At 42.5% G+C, this 24,790-nt stretch overlaps 2 protein-coding genes and 1 pseudogene across 3 annotated transcripts; all 3 read right to left on the reverse strand.

Annotated features, from left to right (window-relative positions):
- Positions 1-4,540: 4,540 nt before the first annotated feature.
- On the reverse strand, positions 4,541-16,135 carry crkl (v-crk avian sarcoma virus CT10 oncogene homolog-like). Its single transcript, XM_061801729.1, has 4 exons — positions 14,809-16,135; positions 14,342-14,654; positions 12,680-13,154; positions 4,541-6,330 (listed from the first exon to the last, which is right to left on the reverse strand). Exons 2-4 carry the CDS (start codon positions 14,650-14,652, stop codon positions 6,196-6,198), a joined length of 921 nt encoding a protein of 306 aa, XP_061657713.1. The 5' UTR covers positions 14,653-14,654; positions 14,809-16,135; the 3' UTR covers positions 4,541-6,195.
- Positions 13,359-13,477, reverse strand: LOC133491288 (5S ribosomal RNA; annotated as a pseudogene).
- Positions 16,136-17,838: 1,703 nt separating the features above from the next.
- si:ch211-222n4.2 (uncharacterized protein LOC101885505 homolog) lies at positions 17,839-24,459 on the reverse strand. 2 transcript variants are annotated; one of them, XM_061802176.1, is made up of 7 exons: positions 23,566-24,459; positions 21,563-21,610; positions 21,301-21,373; positions 20,026-20,221; positions 19,850-19,950; positions 19,711-19,761; positions 17,839-18,523 (listed from the first exon to the last, which is right to left on the reverse strand). In XM_061802176.1, exons 1-7 carry the CDS (start codon positions 23,855-23,857, stop codon positions 18,412-18,414), a joined length of 873 nt encoding a protein of 290 aa, XP_061658160.1. In that variant the 5' UTR covers positions 23,858-24,459; the 3' UTR covers positions 17,839-18,411. The 2 variants fall into 2 exon arrangements, with proteins under 2 accessions (XP_061658160.1, XP_061658159.1); XM_061802175.1 differs by having other exon boundaries at positions 20,026-20,224; positions 23,566-24,458.
- Between the last annotated feature and the right edge of the window lie 331 nt (positions 24,460-24,790).

Raw genomic sequence — 24,790 nt, forward strand, 5'->3', positions numbered from 1 at the left:
CACCACAGCAACGCGGCCGACTGGAGCCAGTATCCGCTCTTCTCCTACTCGTGCTGGTGAACCGTCGGCGTGAAGCAAAAGACGTGTAAAAAAGTGTAACGTTGAATCACTGACCAGGGGCGCGTGTCGCATTTCTGGACTTTGCATCATCCTCTTCGTTCATTAGAGACTTTTTGGCCTTTCCTGTGTCTTGAATCTTGGATTTTTGCATTATGGCGACATTTGCAATATAATGTCTTCTGCTCTATCCTGTCCCTTTTGTCCACTTTTCTGACAAATAAAAATAATAATCATAAATTAAACTCTATTAAGATGACACCTGCATATTAGGGTTGTTCAAACAATTTGATTTTTTTTTTTGTTTGTTCCAAGCATTGCTTAAAATAATAGCTACTGGATGAATGAATAGCTATTTGTCAGTAGAATTCTGCTCTGAAGACAGACGCAGTACATCAGTTATGGGTTCCTACCACAAAATGAGGAATTCAATTTATGCATTTAAAAAAAAAAAAAAAAAAAAAAATCCTACCCTGTGGCGTTGGCACCCCCTGGTGGCTTCTTGGTGCCCAGGAACTGTGTTGAAGTGAGTTCATACTGAAAACACTATAGAGTTCGTGCGCGTGACGTCACCATTTTCACGGCGCCATACTGCCGGTCAAACAGAGCCGCTCGACATTGAACCGGAGGAGAATATTTACAATACTCGAGACCTGTTGTGCTGTTGGGTCGTCACAACAGACGAGACAGATATTCAAAGAGCTCATTCCATGGAATAGCAGCTGAAAAGGCCAGAAAATATTGATGGATTTCGGCAATTAAACACGATAGATGGTGCCCAACCAAAATACACACACGCCTGTATAGCGATCGCTTCATTTCAGGTAGGAATTATTATTCTCAATCTCAAATTACCAAAAAGTATTTATAATGCCAAATTGGCTCATTTGAGAATAATGTGTGTTAAAAAAAAAAAAAGAATCTGACAGAGGTTTACGAAGGTTAAGTGTTGCCGCAATTGCTTCCGTGTACGTTCCATGCAGATGACTCCGTCTTTTTTTCCCCAATCATACTTAATAAATGAGTTTGTGTAAAACCAGGGGTCATTTATTTAAATATTGGTATTTGTATTGAATACTAGCTGAAAAGATCGATGGATTCTGACACAGGTTAACGTGTCGCCAAACACACTTCCACATTCACAAACCATCAAAACCGTCACCATGCGGGATTTATTCCTGATGAGAACAGATCCAGCAACAAAGTATTTGTCTGCGTCCAGACTTTTCTACCCTTTCATACTTTTCCGTGTAAATCTCGACGACTTACTCAGCAGATCAATGTGTAGATCCAGTTGTCCAAGACAGGCAGAAGCGAATAAACAGTCCAAATTCTTATTGGCGAAAACATTGACTTATCTAATTTTTTCTATGTACCGTTGTTTATTTTCACCTATCGGACAAGACTCTGGGCGTCGTGCTACAAGACATATTTCCGTGTCGTCTCCAACCAACTTAGCATTGAGGAATGCTTAGCTTGACCGGCAATATGGCGAGGTAAACAAAAGTCACGTGATTTTATGACGTAGGTGCACGAGCTCTATATTCAGGGGGCCGTGCCACACCCACTCCCGGTATATTTATTTTAATCAAGTCGATAAGATATCCCATTTTGATGTTCCAACACACAAAAAAAGAAGTCAATCCAGTTGGTAAATCTAATTCTAATCCATCCTGTTGGGATACGATCATCAGTCGTGTAAGGCGACATGCTGCCGCAACGACGTTGCTAAATGTCACGAGAACATGACGTGCATCTCGATGAGCTGCATTTAAAATCCGAGCAGCTGACACGTTAAACCGGCGTCTGGAAGATGGAAAAGTGTCAGACAGAGCGAGCACGGAATGACCCAAACGCCTCGGTACATTTCACCCCCTTGCAGCAGAAGGCACGAGCGTCTGGGCTGTAAATATTTGACGCCGCACGAATCTGGGACATTCGGGAACCTTTGAGCAGAACGAATGCCAAGTGACACGTTTCTCCAAAAGGTTTTACCTAACTGTAAAAAAGGTACATTAGATCATGAGCGTCTCACCAAGTGGAATGCAATGTAAATCCTTGTTTTCTGCGGCGCTTTTCCCCGTTGAGCGTGACGGGGGAGCTGGAGGCAAGATCCCAGCTAATTTAGATGCGGACCACACCCAGGACCGGTCGCCAGTACAGGGCACGTCTAGAAACAGACAAGCACACTCATATTCACGCCGTCACTGGGTGGGAACTGAACCTAAAGTCAGCAAAGGAGTAAAATTAACTGTTGTACAAACTGAAATGGATATATTTCCAAAGACGTCACCACCACACTTAGACCAATTGGTTAAATTAACAATAGAAAAAAAAAATTCACACTTCACCTATCACCTGTGTTCTCTGACCTCTATGACACACAAAATGACGTAATTGGAAAGGTATCCATTTGAGAACATATGAATGAAAGTTAGTTACTATTCAGATAAAGCAGAGGTCACCAACCCTTATTTTTTTATTATTAGGTACTGACTGGTTAATGATGAGGGCTTCTGGTTGGATGCACACGTCACAAATAACAAATTTACTCAAATATTTGGGGGATCATCATATCACGATTGCACCTGCTAGCTAGCGAGCTAGTCTCCGTGATTGCTAATGTTTGCTCATGTGCGAAAATAGATTTCTGCTAGCTAGCTAACTAGTCTCCGTGAACGCTATTGTTTGCTGGTGCACCGAAATGGAGATTTCTTTTCGTTTTTTTAAACAAAAAAGTGCTCACTGGTTAGCGGCACTATTTTGTTATGAATACAACAACAACAAAAAATATCTCACTGGTGAGCTGTTTTTAGAACAGGCCCACAGAATACTTACTGTATGTTGTCATTGGGGGCTAACTGGCTAGCTACCATGTTGGTGAAGCCTGAGGTAAAGTAAATGGGAACAAAAACAAGCCAACAAAAAAAATATAAAGGTAAGCTCACCATTTTGGTTCAACTTCATTATTTGTTGAACGGTGTCTCCTGGCTGAAATGACAAAAACTATATGGCTAAGCAGATATGACAATTTTGTATTGATATAATATTCATCTGTTTTCTTTAGCGAAGCCTATCCTGGCTGTCTTTGGGCGAGAGGAAGGACTGGGAAAACATGAAATGTTTTCTGATTTTTAAAAAAATGATACATACACACATATCTATAGAAGAGAGACGGGGAAAGGGCGCGGTGCTAATGGACTCTATGATGGCTCGCATCGACTGCGCCGTGCTCACATTTAGTCATATTCTAAGTGCCCCGAGGAGAGGTCAGACATGTTTGAATCGAAGTGGGTCACGTGACGGCAGCAGCAACCAATCACCGGACGGAGAGCGTCATCGATTCGATGCCATTAAAGCCCTTCACCTCAAAACAGGTATAACGTGACAAAGGTATAATGCACAGTACACATCACTTTAATAATACTTTTAAAAAGTTGCTTGACACAAATATTACCAGCTAAACTTCGTGAGACTGGGGGGCCACGTAAAACCAGTTTGCTTTCGATCTGGATAAGGAATGCAGTTTTAAATTAAGATTGTGAGGACACCTTTAAACTCATGAGGACAAGCAATATAGGTTAAAAAAAAGATTGCATGACGTCAAACTCAAGGCCCGGGGGCTAGATTCAACCCAACGCATCATTTTATGTGGCCCACAAAAGCAAATGTGTCAATGATTTGTGCCAAAATAGAAAATTATCATATGTTTATAATATATAAATGTTGAGATACAGCATTAATTTTGTTACTAAAACCCAATTTACAGTAACATGAACAATAGCTTAATAAACTAAGATCATGTCATTTCACTTAATGAGTTTATCCTTGATAATGGATTAAAATTTGAACAGAACATTGCCTGAGTGCACTTTCGCATAGTGACGCAGCATCCTCTCTGAGCACCCTTCTACCGATATCATGCGGTAATAATGGATCGCCTCACAGATGAGGTTAGACCGGATTCCCCTTGGACCAAGATGCTCGGAGATGATATTGTGATCGGGAGTGAAAGCAGGGAGCAGGTGGAGGAACAATTAGAACGATGGAGGCACGCACTGGAAAGGAGAGGAACGAAGATTAGCTGAATGAGTGACGCAGCATCCACCAATCAGATATTATGAGTGACAATGATACGACTCCTCAAGTTGCTCTAAATAGACACAGGTTGGATATTAAACTCCACTCCTGTCCCAGCATTGCTTTAAAGCCACCAACCACCACGCGCCATTGCATTTAAGTCCTGTGAGCCATTCTTGTTGGTTCAAGCTTCAGAAGAAAACAGCAAACGTGCACATTGCTGCCCTTGAAAAGTTTCCCATCTGCTATGTCTGGGTCAGCTGACTTTCTTTTAATAGCACTTCATTAAAATTCATTAATTGCTTCCTTTCTCCTGGGCGCAGCCACAAAAAAAAAAAAAAAAGCATCACTGTCATGATTTATTGCACGAGCAGCCACGTCCCACCCAGAAGAACACAAAAGCTTCAACTCGTTGATGTAAATTTTATTTACTTTTTCTGTACATAAAGGGTCAATACCGGCACAGGTGTTAACCATGGGAAATATTAACACGTGTCAATGGTATAAGAAAATAAAAGGCACAATTCTTAATTCTTAAGTAAAAGACGGGCTTTCCTAAGAGTCAGGGGACACAGTAATACTGTTAATGCCATTACAAAACAACCGAGAAGCACGACAAGTTCATCTCAAGGTGGGTCACTGACGATCAGGGGGATGGGGTGGGGGGGGGGGTGTATTGCTTAACTAGTAGATCAGATCAAGTGGAAAGACCGGGAGGTTGTAAAAGAACAATATAAGAAATGTACGACATAAAGCAGCATGTGCCCACAAGTGTCTCCACGGCCAGGAGGCCTTGTTTTCCCTTTTGTTGAACAGCGTCACTCAAAATCAGTCACGGCAACTCATCCGACCAAATAAAAAGTCATTTGAAAAAAACTAAAACAAACCAAAAATAGGTAACAGAGGCAGGTCTTTTTTTTTTGTCCTCTCTTTTTTTTTTTTTTTTTTTTTTTTTTTTTTTTACAGCAGATATGTCAGATGTGGGGGTGGAGGGGTGGGGGCTCGGCTCCTACACTTAAAACAGAATCAACATTTCCACAACCGACACGAGGCAGCTTGCATAACGAGATCGACGGCTGTGCGGGCCCAACATTTGAACAAAAGGAAATAAAAAGCTTGTTAAAATCCTAAATAGACAAGGAGGAGTAATATTTAAAAACAACAACACTGAATGCAATAATGTATTTATCTTTCGCTGAAAAAAAGGCATTTATGGACTCATTGGCTTGGGGGATGTTTCATCTGAACCTGTTCATCGTAGAGGGGTGGGGAACCATTTCCCTACCACACTAAATTTCTGAAAACATGATCCATTATGCTAGATGTTTGATATATTATGAGCATTTTTTTTCAAGAACTGGATGTGGGCCATCACTATGCTAGGTTCCCCACCACTGCTAGCGTCGGAAGTCCAGTCTCAAAGCTCAGTGTCATCAGATTCCAACTCATGTAGACGTCACGCACGACGTCTTGAGCTCAGAGACACATGACGACATCCTGCCTATGTACATCCGGTCCGTCGCAAACTAGACATAGAGTCCGGGTGACACAAGTCATAGAAAAATGACACAAATCATGTAGAGTGGAATTAGCGATGGATGCACGTGAACTCCGTAGGGAGTCATGCATGCGCTTAATTAAGGTAAGACAGAATCGATGGCTTGGAGAAAATATGTTGTTGCCTCGTTGCCTGCCTCCCAACAATTTGCACAAATAATCACAACATGCACACACTCAAAACATGTCATGTGGTAAATATACATTAGAGATGAAGTCAAACGGAACCCGGTGTACAGACACTGCTTGTCAGGGGAGTCCACGTTTAGTTTGGAGCGATCCAAGGATGTAAACAGTCAAAGCCTTGCAGCAGTTGGCAACAGCAGTGGCAAGAAGAGGGGGGAAGAGGGATCGAGAGCCAGCGAGGGGACGTTCGGGAGGGGGCATTGACAGGGTACAGCCCCAAGCAAGAAAAAGCACGGTGACATTGGGTGGTAGACTAGGGCGGACTTGCGTACGGCTCGGTCCGGGGGCAAGGAGGTCTACCCTTGCTCAGGTCAGTCAGTCGCTCTCGTCCGGGTTCTGGGGGTCTAGGATTTTCACATGGGTAAATGGGAAGAGGCCCCTGCGTCCGTTTACCTCTCCCTCCCACTGACCGTTGATGTTCATCCGCGTCACCTTGACCAAGTCGCCCACCTGAGGAGAGCAAAGGGACCAGAGTTACACGAGGACCAGGACGCAAACACCGACCGGCCGCAACGTTCCGACCACTTGCACAACGCGCTGTTCAAAATCAAAGGCAAAATGCAGGTTTGATTTTATCATACTGTGCAATCAATATGACTTACCGTAATTTTCGGCCTACAAGATGCGACTTTTTTTCCACACGCTTTCAACCCTGTGGCTTATGCAGTGATGCGGCTAATTTGTTCACCCCCCCCCCCAACGGCCACAAGGGGGCACCCGAGCGGAAAAGGTAAGCGTGAGACCAGTGGAATATATGTGCCGAGTAAGTGACTTTTACCGCTCCCACACCGTTAGCGCTGCGCTAGCGTGTCTCAGTGATCTTTACCAGTATGTCTTTTTTTTTTTTTTTTTTTTTTAAACGGGCCCTGTTAGTGCGGCTGCGCTAGCTTTAAACTTTGTGTACTATCTTTGTAAATATCTCGTGTTTCAATGTGGCTTTTACACGGCTGCGGCCTACGTATGTACCAAATGGTATTTCCTTCCCAAATGTACTGGGTGAGGCTTATAACCACGTGGGCTCTGTAGGCCTGAAATTACGGTACTTACTTGGCCTTTTTGTTTTTGATCTACAATGACACTATAATAATCTTATTTTTACTGAACAAAATTACCAACATCACTTATTTTGTCTTGCTGCAACATTTGAAAAACACTTTCAAATTGTTATGTACATGAAAAAAAAGAGGGGGGGTGTGCTCTGAAATTTGACACATTTCAGGCTACGTCCCATAAAAATGAACAACAGAGTGCCTACTCCATTATCACATTAACAATTTTCACACTTTTAGGTTTCTGGATAGTATATGCCTGTATTTCTTTGAAGGATCCAGTATTAGCCTCCCCCAGCTGCCATTTCGAGGTATAATGCAGTCCACGCTCAACGATCTTAATTTAAAGGATGCTCCACAGGTTCTCGAAAGTATTTCAGAGGAGGAGTTTTTCCCTGCCTTCGTACCCACAGCAGCCACAGCCTCAATGTAATTTTCTGCAGCGTGGAATGGCGCATTATCTTGCACAACATTGCACAGCAGAACACAGTGCATAATGAAATCCAATACAGGAGCTGCTATCTGATATTATGAATTCACAAAGGTACACATCTTGAGTCTTGATTTCTGCTGTCAACAATGTACATTATTGTGGTTGTCCCTTGCAATGATGGACAACTGCAATGCATCGTATATTTGGACCGTATCTATGCAGAATTCCAAGACGTTGAGTTTCCACGTTACGTGTGTTTTGTTATCATGTTTAAAAAAAAATGGCTACTGTCTACAGATGTTCAAAGTTGAATGCTCTCAAAAACATTGTGACACATTAAGCAGGTCATATGTTACTTTGAAGAACATTGCAGTCTCCTCTGCAAATTAACAAACTAAAATGAAAAGTATTGTTTTAATCTTCTAAACTTCACTTACAACTATGACCCTGTGTCCTCCCTTCCAACATTACAGCAACATATTTTACCAAGAAAAAAAAAAAAGGTCCATGATCTAGTGCTGCTATCAAACAAACATAAATGTAGACAACAGTGTGAGCTCAAACAAATGAGAAATGATTGATTGCATTTAGAAATCAGAAGTGGTTTTTACCAGATGACGGAGTAGACATCGGGCTCCCGGTTATACGGGTTCGTGACACTAACCCGACCCCATTCTGGTCGCGCCATATGGTCTTCATCAGGATTAGAGTGAACACAGAAGCGCACTCGAAGGCAATGCCATTTGTACTTTTGTCTTAAATGAGACTTCAAGGAAATGGGGATAAGAATTCTTCACGGCACCAAGGAAATGACAATACAAACTTTCAAGGAATTAACATATGATTCTGCCAATTGATAAAGTCAAAACGAAGTGTGGGCGCTCTCCCTTGTGTCGGTATAGAGAACTTGCTGTACAATAATAATCACCTATTGCGACAAATAACTCATGAATACGCAAACTGCTTGTGTATGCCCTCACTTATACTCTAGTTGTAAAATTCATTTAATCAATCCCACCACACTTTAGTTGTACAGCTGGGTTCACGACCTGTGTCCCGCGTGCTTCTTCTCCCGCCCTTGACCTGTCCTACGTTGCCCCGTCCTTCCCTCACTAGCCCCATGCAACCTCCATTTTTAACGTTTCATTGTTGTAAATGTGTAATGATTTACTTTAGTCAGCCTGTTTACAATTACCGCTTTGTGTTTTGTCTTCGTTTCGCTCCCCCCTCTTGTACTGTTCGACTGATCGACTCTGATTTGCAATAAACTTCAATTACAGTAGTAAACTGTAATACCAAGAAACCACAGAGGACTTCAAAACTCCACTATGACTGCAAAATTGTTCCAGCATAAAAGGGATGCAGAGCCAAACAGGATGAGGAATAAAAAGAGGTATAGTTAGACCATTACATTGGATCCTGCTGCCCTAAAAGCAACATTCTTTTTTTTTAATTATTGTATTATTAATAGTCATGCTAAAAATGAGGTTAATAGGTTAAATTAGGTTGAAATTGGGTTACCTAAATATTTAAGCTCTTATTAAAGCAGTGGAATCAAAACTGACAAAACAACTAACATTTTTAGTCATTTAAAACATTACAATAAACTTAAAAAATATGTAATAATGGAATTAGTTCATCCTAGTAGTCATTTTTAAAAATTTTATCAATGCCTGAATTATTTTATTTTAAAAGTGCATGCTTGTAGGTAGAAAAAGTATGCATCTTTATACAGTACATGTCACGAACATAAATTAAACTACCCTTGTTCCTTCAATTACTTGTACATTATAATACCTGGTGCCGCATTTTACCTAAAGAATACAAAAACCTAATTATATCATTAAATATATTTTTGGTAATCATCAAGAAAATCATGGAAAATGGCTTAGACAAGATATCTTATATTGCGTGCTGGCCTTTAAAACACCGTATGTATTGAATATTGGCACATATAAAGTAATAAATACCTCCGAACAGTACTGGTATTGGTACTTGGTGCAAAACGAGTCAAATGCATCACGTTACAGTCTTTGATGTAGCATTAGCGACTATACGCAAAAGATTGAACACATCACAATTCTGGAATTTTATTAGGTGGCGAGTCGACGAATTTTGTGTTGTGCGCGTATGTCAACAGTTACGTGCAGTGACGCAAAGTGACAGTGCAAAGTATCGTGAACTACGATCGATAATATTGTCGGTATACAGTTAGATGAAAACGTTAAGTTGGAACCAGTTCTCAATTCCCACCACTAAATACTAAAGAGTTATTTGATAAAATCAATTTCTATGATGGTGGCGTCATGGAGTGACTGAGGGAAAACTAAACCCAAAATGTCAAAACCTTGTTGTATTTTAAGTGTGCAGTATCTTCTTTACTAGCTGTGGTTTACTTAATTTATTAAGCACTTATTTAAAAATAAATACATTTATGCATTTGGCTTTTTGTACTCATTAATGGCGACGAGTGCAAATTTGGGAGGATGTGAGTTTCACTCGCCAGTTCCATCTTATTATGCTGCTTTGTTTAAAGAAAACCTTTCACCCATTTTCTACACTGCTTATCCTCACTAGGTTCACGGGTATGCTGGGGCCAACCCCAGCTAACTGCGGGTAACACCCTCAACTGGTTGCCAGCAAATCCCAGCCATTCCCACTCATATCCACACCGAAGGGCAATTTCGCATCTTCAATTAATTTACCATGCATGTTTATGGGATGTGGGAGGAAACCAGAGTGCCTGGAGACATCCCACCCAGAAAAGGACAGATTTGGTCCTCGGAGGCTACGTGGTGGCCAGTTGGCCACCGCATCGCACTAAGAAAACCACAAACAGCAAATAATCAATAGCAAAGACAAGATCCTTATCGTAGCTGTGAGGCAGAATCCCCACATATTCAAAATGACTGCTTCTCTGGAAATGAAATATAACTAATAATCTTGCTTGAGTTACCATACACCACATTGTTAGAGTTGGTATAATCCCTTACATTGGGATCATACAGTATATCATAGCACGTCCACCGCAAAAATCGAAGTTAATTGCTTTTTTAAAGAAACTACAAAAGGAAAAAAATCCAAATTCCAACATGACAAAAAGCCCTTAACACTTCCTAAAGGCAAACAATTGTGGCAATGTCATCTTTCCAAACTGTTCTTCATAGGTCATAGAGGCACAATAAATAAAAAAAAATTTAAAAAAAGAAGAGCTAGCCGACAAAGATATTTAATGGAAGAAAATAAATTGGCACGCACATACCTTTGTGGCATCACAGTGATTCATTTTTAAGTTTATAGGCTTACTCAAATTAATCTATTCCCACTTGGTATTGCCTGAAAAAAATACTTGTGGCACATGCAACATATTCTTGCTTTAAAACGTTTTGTTTAGCACCCCTTAAGTGAGAAGAGAAGGGTGATAAAATTCTTTTAACACACCGTCAAGTAGATGCAGAAACTTCACTGACTGATGAACTCCAACAACGTTTTATCTTTGTCATTAGCAAGTTGCAACTATGGCTCCTTGATAGCCACAAAATGATTCCACAAACTCCTCCAAAAAGTGCCTCTGTCACCCGAATTCCAAATGAAGTGATCATTTCCCATTAGCATCTATTTGCAGGGCCAGTTAATTATCCTTGCAATTGCATCATTACCCTCAAATCAAAGACCCCATTTCTGACCAGGCGTGGGGAGTACATCCTTTTTCCCCCCCCAAACACAAAACTATTCAGAGTATCAACCTGACAGATTGCTCGTAAACATTATATATCCAATATTCTACAGCATCGGGCTAATTTATAAACGGATCCCAGTACACGCTGCAGACCGAGGCGTTGGCGACCGCCGTGGAGCGCCTTGCAGCCACTATGCATGCAATATGTGCACATTATGCATTACATAGCAAGTTTCAACATGTAAGCGGCAGTGGAAGTCGCTCTGAAAAGTTATGAATCCTCTCCTGTGACACTCAACAAGCGGGCATGACGAGGAATTCAAATATTTACGTCGTCTGACTCATCACTTTTGCAATTCGTGGGGTGTTGCATACAAGAAAACTCATCCGGGTTAGTGTGTATTTTTTTCCTTCTAATTTGTAATATGCAAAAGGGGACGTGGATTACATTTTTTCACATTCCTGTTGACTGTTATAACGCTGACAACCGTGAAAGTTTGCCATTGAGGCTAAATAATGTATGATACTTTGGTGCGTGACTAATAAACAGCTTGCATCAAGTACATTTAGCCTTTCGTGGCGGTAAGATATATTTGCTAAACTGAGCAGGAGTACTTGTACTCAAAACGTGGTATTGTTTTATTGTGGCAAGCAATGGAGTTTTGGCTAAATTTCCTTGATTAACTATGTGGGAAAATGAATTTTTGTTCAGTGGTGCGCCGACTTGTGTCGTAGAGGCTTGCATGAATATAGCTCAAATTCTTATACTCAATGTCACGTTCCGCTTCTCTAGCCAGCAGAGCATTTCTTCAAAACACAATGGAATCGAATCAATTCCGCACACAAATTCTCACCAATCAATTAATTTATTATTCCATATGCAATTCTGATCTTAATCCAGATCATTTTGTGATGATAGTAACTTTCTTTCGTCTTGGCCCATTCTCAGATGAATGCTCATATTGTTTGGCACAGTTTTTACACCGGATGCCCTTCCTGACGCAACCCTCTCGGGTAGTCGAGGCCCCAGTGAGATACGAACTCATGACACCTGGTTAACCACACCAATGCTCTAACCACTGAGCCATGGGGCCTCGAGACCATTTTCTGACGATCAAAAGTATAATTTTTCAGCCAGTGTGGAGGTCTGTACTAATCTAAGCGCCTTTTTGGTCTTTTACTTGAAATCTCAAGAGTCAAATATAAATGTCAATGTTCATAAAGGCCACTGGAGTATAATGCGTGTAGGAGCTGTCAGAAAGGTTCCAAGACTGATGTCATGGTGAAGCAATCATGAGTTGTCCTGCCACAACTCTCGCTTGTTCTTGTGCACGAAATGAAGCAAATGGCAAGTCTTTGTAGACATGCTGGACGATAATGAGGCTCAAAGTCAGAGTTTGCAGTCTGAGACTGAAATTTATCTTTTTGACACTAGTCCAGGAACTTTTCTGACATCACCTCATTCCCTGATTTCTCCTAATGCAAACTAACAACACACTTGTTACATGTGTTTATTTGTCGATTTTAATATTGCTGCTGGTATTCCTACTTCCATTTAATCTCAGATTTAGCCATGAAGTGACTATTGTCAATAGTGTGCACGATATTGCAACGGATAGAAATTGTACATTCTGTTACCTCCAAAGCAAGAGCCGTTTTGTCATAGGCGCAGGGCACTCGTTTCTGGATGGCTTTAGCCATGACAGGTCCGTTCTGCAACGACGGCAGCGGCGTGTTGACAGCTCCGGGAGTGCCCGGCGGCAGCGGCGACGGGGTCTGCGGCTGGGCGTAGGCGTGGACTAGGGCGTGCGAGGGCTCGGGTATGCCGTAGCTGTTGGAGTTGCGGGATCCCAGTGTCGGCTGACCAGGGTGGGGCGAGGGTCGTACCAATTTCTCCACGTAGGGAACGGGGATCATGCCGACGCGGCCGTCTTTGCTCTTGGCGCTCCACCACTGCTCCTCGGGCTTCTCGAGGATGATGAGAATCTCGCCCTTCTTGAAGGGGAGGTCCTCCGCGTCGCTCCCAGTGAAGTCATACAGAGTCCGAACATACTCCAGGTTCTCCTCTTGGCCGCCCATGGGCTGGATCGGACCGCTCACTGTGCTTGGGTACCTGGGAGATAAGACAAAGGACGGGGACATCAGTTGAACTGCAGACAGCCACAATGAACCTGTGATTTTCTTCTTTTCCTTTCGGCTTGTCCCGTTAGGGGTCGCCACAGCATGTCATTTCAGAAGAACGCATATTTGTTTGGCACAGTTTTTACGCCGGATGCCCTTCCTGACGCAACCCCTCTGCATTTTAGCCGGAGAGAGAAGCTTACAGCACCTGGTATTACCAGGCGATCTCCCATCCAAGTACTAACCAGGGCCAAACCCGCTTAGCTTCCAAGATCTGACGAGATCGGGTGTTCTCAGAGTAGCGTGGCCGTACAAGGAATCTGCGGTATCTGCAGTAAACTGGATCAATTTGATCTACGGAAGGGATTCAATTGATGTGGATTTTGGGCCACACTGCACAGCCCTAGAATTACAACTTTCTTAACAGGTCATGAATGTAAAACCAAGTACAGCACAAACTGAAAATGTCCTGTTGCGCACGGAAATGATCAGTTGAGTGCCATTAGTAACCTTGAATCACGTAACCTGACATCCCCAAGCAGATATCTGGATTGTCCCACATAAGTACTTGAAAATATATCAAGATGGAAAAGCCAATACAATTTTTCGTCCATGATGATTTGTCAGAATTTGGATATGGCTGACAAAGACGGGCTAACATATTGTTCAACGCGTGAGGCTTGGCACAGTATAATCATTGACGCCAAAGAGGAAATTTAAAATCACGTGAAAACGGGAACTTCTTGCAAAAAGCAGTACTCTATGTTGAGCTTTGTGCCATGTGTGAATGGTTTTAGTTTCACTATCTCTGATAGTGGGATCAATTAGTTTACTACTAGGTAAGTTGTCTTAAAATAACACAATTTGAAAGGCTTATAAACAAATCACATGCACAGATGCTGCGGTTTCATAAATAAACGTTTTGGGCTTGTTTACAAATTGTATGACCTTTCAGGTGGGGAAATGTCTCTATGATTAGATTTCCATTAATTTTTGCAGAACCACGTGCAGTTCTAGTGCAGCCATGTTCACCATTTTCAGATCCGTCTTGATCCTTCATGACATAAGAGTCTGCAGTCTGACTGAAAGTAGGTTACTTCTGATAAAAATAGCCAACCTAGATAATGTTGATCTGCAGGCAATCTTACGCGGCAGCGTGCACGTCGTGATTCTACTTACCTGGGAGCCGGTTCTATCAGCGTGGTCGTGTCCAGGTAGTGAATTTTGTAGAACTCCAAAAGGGCAGCCAGGTGCTCAAACTCCTGGTCCCCGATCTTAAACCTCTTGCTGGGCAAAGAGTTGATGATATAGTGAGACACTTTGGAGTTCTCGGAAACCGACAGGACGTAGTCCCCCGGGCAGGTGGACGAGTCTCGAACCAGGAACATGCCATGTCTCTGTCCTTGTAACCTATTCTGTGCCTCGAGGCGGGACACGGGTCCAAAATACCAGGCCGAGCGATCAGATGAGTCAAAGCGAGCAGTGGACATCTCTGTTTTAAAATAAGTTAAAGTTAGTCTACAGGAGAGAAAGATACTACCTGGGTTTTGTTTAAAAAATATAAAATAAAAACAGGGAGTTAATCACTGCAATTTATAGATTGCAGGGCAGGTCGTCTTGCTCCAGAAAGCAGCCCAGAAAACTACCTGGCGTGCTCACATACAGGTAGCTCCGAGCCAACTTCGGACCATACTGGGCTCGGTCCGAGGAGGAAAAAATAACTTAAGACAGATAAACATGAACTGAGCACACAAAAAAAAAAAAAAATCGATGAAGCTTCCTCTTTTGTTTGCTCCTTCCGAGAAGACGCCGAGGATTCTCGCCTCGTAATTTAGCTCCTCCGGTCTGTGTCGGTTCTGAGAAGAGGGCGACGACGACGCGGTGGAGGGTTGCTGAGAAGAAGGGGGGGCTCAGTTGTTCGTCCGATAATTCCTCATGTCGGCTCGACGTCGCCGCGGGGTGGAAATGACTTAGCAGAAGCTCCTCGGCACACGCGTCGCGGAAAGGCCTACTCGGAGCCCCCGTTGTCGAGTCGCAGCGGACTTTGGAGGCGGCGAAGGAGAAAGATGGCGGCCCGCCACACGAGAGGAGATTCTTACACAACGGCGGCTCGGCGCGTGCATGTCAGGCACGTCGCTGATATTCCTCCGCGTCGTTTCCCCGTAGCACTTGGCTCTCCACACCGCCCGTCGCCCCTCCACACAGCCGCCGAGGAGTGCGAGTACGACTTTAAAAAAAAAAAAAAAAAAAATGGCGACGGGAGGGCAGGTCCCACTTTCGAAGTGCACGTCACAGACGCCCGGAGGGGGAGGAAAAAGACGGAGGAAGGAAGGAGAGGAGAGGGGAGAAGTGAGAGGGTGGGCGAGTGACGCAGTCGGACTTGGCCCCTCACCCTCGGCCGGTGTCAGCTGGCGTCAACCAGGTTGCCATGACACGGCGGTGACGTTTACCCTGTTGCAGTCATACATTGAAAATTGGATGAATGAGTAAAAAACGGTGGTTGATCTTCAGCTCTCCCTATAAAATATTTTCATGTCATGGGAAAGGCCGTTAAATGAAATAGTTTCTAAGTATTATGGAAGGGCGGAAAATGGCTGTAGAGTCCAATTTACAGTTGTCCTGTGGACAGAATCTCCCAGCTGAGCTGTTGGATTTCTGTAGCTCATCCAGAGTCTTAGTAGGTATGCAGGTGGACCATACTTTATTTCCAAACTCTATTATTTCCATTCCACGTCACATTATGTGCAACTTTGTGTTGGTATATAATGTAAAATCTAAACAAAATACAAGAAAGTTTGTGATTATAGCGTCACAAAAGGTGAACAACTTCAAGGGCTACGAATACTTTTTACAAAGTTTCCATATAAATCTTAAAAGTGGAGGTTGTCAATTTTGATTAAAAAAATTAAATTCCTCTAATGCCATGTGAATGTACGAATAATAAGAATGGATAATATTTGCGTTGTATCCAGAGATTATTATATTCTCATCTATGACCACTACATTTCACAGCATTCTATTTCTTTTTTCCATCCAATTCCATTTGAGGCAATATTTAGCGGCATTACATATTGTTTAGAAATCCAAGTTCAGCTATAGTGAAAATAAATTACAATCAACAAAAAGATGGTGGACATTTGGCGTAAAGATGTGAAATCCTAGCAGATCTGCAAACGAAAATGCTTGAAATGAAGCATTTCTGCAGAAAGGGGGTGTTTATTTTCTAAAGGAACCTCAATAAAAAGAAAAAGCAATGAAAAGAAAACATTAGGTAACAGTGAGTTAGCGCGACAGGCCATCTAACTTGAGCGATTAAAAAAAAACAACACGGTTTCTCTGGTTTCGAGGTTTCAGTCATCGTTTCCCTTTGTGGCTGCAGCTGCCACAGGGCACTTCTCAGCAATGCAACGCTTTGTGCATGTCAATAGCGCTGCGCTAAATAGCTCAAGTCTGCCTGCTAAGGGCACATTCATACGAACATTAGTAACAGTAAAACATGACTTTATATAGCACATTTTATACACGAGGTAACAAATGGATTTTACATAGCATTAACTTAATGACTAAATGGATCAGGGGGGTGCTGAGAACACTCAGCTAAAAGTTTGGTCACTATCAAATCAAGGATAAATAAAGTGGTTTCTCCATATAGATGTCACTTTTTTTTTTTTAAATAAATGAGGGGAAGAGGCAGTCCAGGCCAACTAAACACAAAACCTCTATTAAACTATTATTGTGTACTTTTGTGTTGCGACTGGCCAGTGTTTACGCTTGAGTTAGTCAAGCCTAGGTTTTCGAACGTCCCCGTTTTCAAACAAATCGGTTTTCGAATGAAAATTTCGAGATTTTTTTGCTTGTTTTCGACCGAAAATCGGTACTCAAACGCCCCCGACAAAACCCAGAAATAACATATTGCGCATGGCTAGACCAGCTAACCCACCCACGATCCGTTCTATTATTCTATTACTATACTATTCTATTCGAACGCCCTCCGAAAAAAAAAATGTAAATGACATAACGCGTGCGGGGCAACCAGTGCACTTGTGTTACTCTGTATAACGCAGACTCTGTACACAGACATGTCCCATTAGTGACTGTTGTTTTTCTTCTCATCTCATTCTCATCTCTTATTAACCCACAATCATGGCTCCAAAGAAATGGCCCCCCATTATTGTTTGTTTAATGTTATGCTGCACTTTTGTTAATAACAAAAGTTGATAAGGCTGGGGGCCGAGTCGCTACGGATACGACAGTGCACTCCCAGCCTAGCGTACTCTACTACTAAAGCATACATAAGCAAAAAATAAATACATTTCTTAAATTATTTTATTAGATAAAGTATTTAAACTATACATGTATTTCTAGTATGCAGTTCATTATCAGGAAAAGCTAAAACAGATGCTTTAAAAAACCAATTTTTTAGGCTTGGAACGCATTATTTCTTTTTCCATTCATTGTAATTGGAAACATCGATTCGGTTTTCGAACAATTCACTTTTCAAACCATTTTCTGGAACGGATTGTGGTGTAAGCGGTGTCTTACAATTGGGCCTACAACATACCGGTAAATCCGGGAATTGAAGCACACTGGCACAATTGTGAACATTCGTTGAATGTCAACTTCCACAGGATTCATGTTGTAAAGTAGCTATATTTAGCTAAAAGATTGGACAAAAGTCGGAAAAACACATCTTTAATAAAAACACAACTTCACAAGTTCGGCCATAGAGATGGATTTGAGACGCTACTTGTCATAAAAATAGCAGAGGTACAGAATGTGGACAGAAGTATTGGGACACCTGGCATGAGGGGGGGTGGGGGGGTAGGAGTAGGCTCCACTCTTCTGGGCAGACTTTCTCCCAAGAATTTGGTGTAAATTGAGGAATTTTTGTCCATTTATGCAGAAGAACATTTGATCCCTCACCAGCGTTGGATTAAGTGGCCCTGAGGTCTGAAGCTCAAGTCAGTCAGTTTCCGAATAAAGGCAGTCAGTCAGAAAATTTGTATGACAGTAGCGCTAAAATGGCTCGCCCAAACCGTAGCGGAGTAAGTGTTTGATGTCCCAACACTTTTGTCCATGAATGCAATCCTTTGGGACATCCCAACACTACGAATCATAAATACCTGAAACAGTCTGCTGCTGGAAACATAATTCCAGACTACATTCAGTCGCGAGTGACTTAGCTTTTCCAGTGAAAACAAATAAAAAGACTACGGCTGTCCTGAAGGGGGCCGCTAATCCGGATCTTCTCACCGCACTGTAGCCTTGACATGGCCTCTGTGCAAAGCACGACGACTCCTTTGGCGCTCTGCCACAGAGGAGCTGAGGCTCTGCGAGAGCGCTGGCAAGGTCACGCCGGGCCTGGCAGGAGGAGACGTGTCGTCGTGAAAAAACATCTGCTGTGCGATCTAGACAGTTGCACGATTCAAGGAATAATTCACGCACATTCAGGTACTGTATTTAATAAATAGCACGTCTGTCCTTTCATGACTAGGTCCTTGAAAACTCGAACCGGTCCATTTTTAGACTTTGTGGAACTCAACCGTGCTAGACTAGATTTTAAAAATCTTTCTCAGGTTGATTAAATGTAATGTTTCAAACATGTAAATAGCAATCAAATATAATCCAAGTAGAGGCAAAATCAAAGTTTTTGAATTGTTATTTTATGAAGGAAAGTGAACTACCGTAATTTCCGACCTACAAGCTGCGACTTTTTTTCCCCACAGGCTTTCAACCCTGCGGTTTACGCGGTGATGTGGCTAATTTGTGCATTTTTTCTGACGGCCGCAAGGGCGCACTCGAGAAAAGGTAAAAATGAGACCGGTGGAATATATGTGCTGAGGAAGTGACTTTTACCAGCCCTGTTAGCGCTGTGCTAGTGTTAGCGCTGTGCTAGCATGTTGCTCCTGTGTTACTGGTGTGTCTCAGTGATATTTATCAGTAAGTTTTATTTTAACCAGCCTTGTTAGCATTAGCAATAGCGTTAAACTCTTTCTTTGTACCATCTTTTTTGTAAATATCTCGTGTTTCAATGTGGGCACTTGCGGCTTTTACACAGCTATGGCGTATGTTTGTACCAAATGGTATTTCCTTTCCAAATGTACTCGGTGGAGGATTGTAACCAGGTGCGCTCTGCAGGTCGGTACTTAATCATGGCACCGTATGAGCAAAGCAGTTGCTGCTTCTTTTTCAGGCTTCTGGTCGACTAAAATAGTGCCTGACGGTGGACAAATGCATTTTAATGTCCGCAGAAGTATTTTTAAGCAGCAGAGCGGGTGGATTTTCTTTCATCCCTGAATAGGGAAAGGTACAGTAGAACCTTTTGTGTCAAATACAGACCAGTGACATCAAACAATAGGAAATACTGTACCCCGCCTCCTGCCCGATGACACCTGGAATTGGCTCCAGCACTACCCTTGTGAGGATAAGCGGCTCAGAAAATGGATGGTTGGATAAATGTGTTTTCCCACTGAATTATACAGGTTGAATAGTCCACTTATTTTGTAGTAAAACATGACACACAGGGAGGTAGGGAGGTATTTACATACATTTTTCCTGTTTGCAGATCCAGTTTTGGAAACGTGTTGTCAGAGGATTTGCTGCAAAATGAAAATTTCTCGTTTAAAAAAAAAAATTTACTTGCCATTTCAATGTAGCAGATGACAAGAATGTCCGCCGATACTTTACCAGATATCATCCACAAGGTAGGCTTTGGTCAAATTGTAGTTTTCTGGGGTGATTCTCTTGTTGAGCACAATATCACTCAGCAACTCCTTGTAGCGTACAATCTAGAAGACGCAGACGTGTTTGGTGCGACTTGGGACACAAAACGGACGGCGAACGCTTCGAACTGTGACACTCACTTCCTGAGACTGTAAACTGTTGGTATTGTACAGTTGGCGGATGATAAGCTCACAGTCCCGCAGCGTGGACGCGCGTGGCGGATGAGACGAAGCGTTGTGGACTTGCAGGGGCTGCAGTGAGTTGACCGGGCCCCCCACCGGCTCTGACTTGCGATTTGGCCTGACGGGTCCAAGAATCTCCACACAGTCTCCCATGCTTCTAACCCACAAACCGGACATGACATTCACATTAATGCATTACTGACAAAAAGAGAGAATGTCTTAACACATCCATCCATTTTCTGTACAAGTTATACTTTCAAAAATTTTTCTCATTGGGAAAAAAAAGTAATTAATGTATTACAGCTTCAAGATACAGTAAAGCCTCGGTTCTCGAACGTCCCCGTTTTCGAACAAATCGGTTTTCGAATGAAAATTTCAAGAGTTTTTGGTTTCTGTTTTCGAACGAAAATCGGTACTCGAACGCCCCCAACGAAGGCCGGAAATAGCATTGTGCGCGGTGCAAGCAGCTGACCCACCCAAGACACATTTTGTTATTGTCAATTCGAACGCCCCCCGAAAAAAACCCCGGAAATGATATGACGCGCACGGTGCAACCGGTGCACTTTTGTTTTTCTGTATAACGCAGCCTCTGTACACAGACGTGTCCCGGTAGTGACTGTTGTTTTTCTTCTTATGGACGACTACCGTATTTACCCCCAATCATCACTTCAAAGAAGGCAAGTTGCTTGTTTAAAGTTATTGTGCACTTTTGTTAATAATAATAAAAAAAAAAAAAAAACTTTACAAAGCCTGGGGGCCGAGTCTCTACAGATACGGCAATGCACTCCCAGCCTAGCGCACTCTACTACTAAAGCACACATTTTAAGCAAAAAATAAATATATTTCTTAAATTATTTTATTATATAAAATATTTAAACTATACATCTAGTTCTACTATGGAGTTTATTATCAGGAAAAGCTATTTAAAAAAAACTTTTAAAAAGCCCAATTATTTTAGGCTTGGAACGCATGATTTCTTTTTCCATTCATTGTAATGGGAAACATTGATTTGGTTTTTGAACAAATCACTTAAACCGTTTTCTGGAACGGATTGTGGTCGAGAACCGAGGCATCACTGTATCACCAATTTAAAGCCTTTATGAAATGAGTATGTTTTAAGTAACGTTTAACTTTTGAGGAATAGTCTTATAAATCACTAATAAAATAGGTGCCGTTAAAAGTATAATTCTATTGCTATTATTTAGCTGAAATTAATCTTGGTCAGATATTCACCTTAGCATTTGGTTCTGTGGGGGTTCTCTTCCCCGAACAGCAGGTCCAACACCCACTTGGGTATGTTTCAGAACTAGAAGAGTGGAAAAGTGGTTATTATGTCAATGAGCCCATCTGCTATGTAATAGTGGGGAAAAAATGACTCGCCCAGACACGTTTTCATAATAAATCTTTTAACAAAAGATTTACTTGGGTCACACAACCACAAAAATTGAACGCTGTAGTTTTGTAGCCATATTTGAATTTGCTGTGTAAATCTTACCTTTTCTACTTAGCTTGGGAGCTTCCATAATCATCTTATACTTCAACTCTGCAACATAAAAAAAAAAAACAGATCATGGTTCATTACGGGAAAACTATCATTGAGTAAAGTGACACCGGCTTGACATCCTCCTACGAGAGCGAAACAGCTTATCTTCCGTTTAACGCAGTTAAATCTGTGGCGTTGCTATGCGACCAACATACTGAGATTGCATTTTTTCCCTCCGTCATATTATCAGAACATCCTTTATTAGTATTGTAAAGCGCAACCGAATTGGAGCAGAGGTGCCAAACGTGCTGACACTGCGTATACTTAAAAAAACAGGTTTAAAAATAGAAGTACTGATTGTTGTACTTATAGGGGAAATCCAGTTCTTTGCAAGAACAGTGTATCGAATAGGTCTTGTAATATGTACCCTATTTTGACAATGTGATATTAAGTCCTCTCATTTAATCATGTTTTGAGATTTTTAAATCGACAATTATGAATTTGCATGGGTCACATGATCTACGTGGGCGTATGTGACGTGTACCGTGCCGTTCCAAACGCTGGATTACATGGGACACCATTATACCCAGTGCTGATTTCTCGGATTTATCCTCATCTGATGAAGAAATAGAAGTATCCGTTGATCGGGAAGATGGAGGAATACTTCCATACAGATTTGAACCTGTGCCTGTAATTAATATTGAATATTCGGATGGTTCTTCGGGCGGAATGACCCTGTGTCTGAATATTCAGATGGCTACGCGCGACATAAAAGAGTTTATTTAAAAAAAAAAAAAAAAAAAAAAAAAAAAAAAAAAGCTGAGCTGGCAGTCGCGGATGGTTCTTCGGACGGGAATGATGCGGAGTCTGACGAGCGAGATCCGGCGGTGGCTGCGAGCTGAGCTTTCAGGCAGCGGAGGCTATTAGCCCGGATGCTGAAGCTAGGCTAAAGGCCTCCGCCGCCACTGAAGTTGGGCCACGAGCTCCGGCGGTGGGCCGCGAGCTGAGCTTCGACGTCCGGGAAAGCCTTTAGCCAAGCTTCGGTCGAAGCGGCAGCGGCCACAAGCTGAGCTTCCAGGTGGCGGAGGCCGTTAATCAAAAATCATGTTCGTCAATCAGCCCAGTCCAATTGTCATGCAATTAGCTAGTTAACTAGCTAATCCTACATCCCAAAAATACATCTTCCTTTCAAATGGTCTGCTAGTGCGGCCACTTTACTGTAGAGCGCCTCGTTGTTGGGCATGAGTCCACGCAAGTCATGATAGAAAATGGCGGCGTTATTTATTTAGTTTTTAAAAAAAGCCATCCAGCGGACACGGCCTTCAGGCTGGCATGACAGCACAATATTTTTGTAACTATTTATTCAAGTCTGACATTACAGCTGGCTTGTGGACAGGGGTCTCGATAAACACCTTGTCGTCACGATGTGGAAAAGCCCGGTGCCAGCCCAGTGTGACATATTCTAGTCACTGAAGGCTTTAAGCGGACATATTGTCACAGTTCGAACGTAGTTATTTGTAGCCATAAAAAAATCAGATAGACAAAGTGGCAGCCATTTTCCAAGTGCGAGAAGGGGTATTTGATGTCATCTGTTGGCATTTGAGCTGGGTTTGGTTTCAGTGCATCAAGGACCAGAGCAAAAATCTCGATTTTCTGTTATTTTGAGGCCTCATTTGATGTCCAACCATCCATTTTCTGAGCAGCTTATCCTCACGAGGGCCACGGGACTGCTGGAGTCTATCCCAGCTGTCATCAGGCAGGAGACCGGGTACACCCTGAACTGGTTGCCAACCAATCTCAGGGTACATAGAGGCAGGCAACAGTCACAATCACACCTATGGGCAATTTAGTGTCTCCAATTAATGCACGTTTTGGGATTTTTAGATCAAAACCAAACCTAACCCTTTTATGCTATCAAAACATGTTTAAGACATCAACACCTCCAAGTATCAGCGCTACCGTTGCCAACGCGTTGAAGAGTGACATTTATTGCACTTGGCAAGATAAGCGCTCACCTTTGTTCTCCCTTCTGAGAAAGTCCACTTCTTGGTGAAGTTTCTGCAGAGTTTCTTTGTGCTGGTACTGCAGGAACTCGATATTCCTCTGCAGCGAGGCGACGCGGGGGTCGGCGTCGCCGTGGGCCGACCCCGTCGTCGCCCTCGGCACCTCTCGCTCCCCCGCGGGGGGGACGGGCAGCGGCTGCAATCGGTTGGCCGGTAAACGTCGAGGCGAGCACGGCACCCCGAGACGCCCGACTCGGCTCCACTGTGGCAGGTGGCGCACCGGCGGGAGCTGACTACCGGACATAGCCGTGCTTCATCCACTTAGCTGAGGTTAGCTAAGCCCCTCGTCGTTAGCAAGGTTAGCGACAACTTCGTCAGAGTAGCAGCGTTAGTTTCCGCGCCAACATTGTCACCACACACACAAAAATGCCCGAATTACAATAAATCCTCGTCAATAAAATATAAATATAACGCTTTGGTGCAATTGTAATCGGCAAACGTCCACTGCCCTCCGTTCAGAGCCCAGTTACCATGGCGACAGTCCGGCTCTTTTGACGCCGCGTTCGGGTTACCTCGGATTCACTGAGACTCCCCTTGCCCTCGTCAATAAAGAACCGACGTGGGGCTCACGACACAAACATAAAATACATAAGGGTGCGCAATATTTTATACATACGAACACGACAGCCACACGTCCGCAGGTACTCGGCACATGGTGGACACCTCCGTTACTCACACTTTAACTTCTTAAGAATAATAAATCACGTAAACATATATCAGACGTTTTAGGTTAATTGTGCCCTTTTACGCACTATAATTTGAGATTAAAAATATTTTTTAAAAAAAATCAAGATCAACGCAACTACGCATTGAGCTGGTTCATAAACGTGACCTCGAGAACTCATTGACACGCACCAATCAAGAGAGGATAAACGTGCCATTAGAAAATTCTGATTGGTACAAACTGTTGGGGGCGGGGCCCTAGTATTCATAAAATAGTACTACTATAATTATTATTGCAATTTCAGTGTTCGGTGCAAAAAACTGAAGAAATATATTGAGTCAACAGGTAAATAAATTGATTAATTGATTGAATTAATTAATTATAACTATTTTATAATGTACAGTGCTGCAATTCCCAATCCATTTCTAATTACATAATGTGAAAAATGTTGGACTAAATTAAAACGTTCTTCTCGAATTTTCCCGGGTTCTCAAAGTTCACCACCAAGTTAGT

Source organism: Syngnathoides biaculeatus, chromosome 17, assembly GCF_019802595.1.
Source record: "Syngnathoides biaculeatus isolate LvHL_M chromosome 17, ASM1980259v1, whole genome shotgun sequence".
Taxonomy (NCBI): domain Eukaryota; kingdom Metazoa; phylum Chordata; class Actinopteri; order Syngnathiformes; family Syngnathidae; genus Syngnathoides; species Syngnathoides biaculeatus.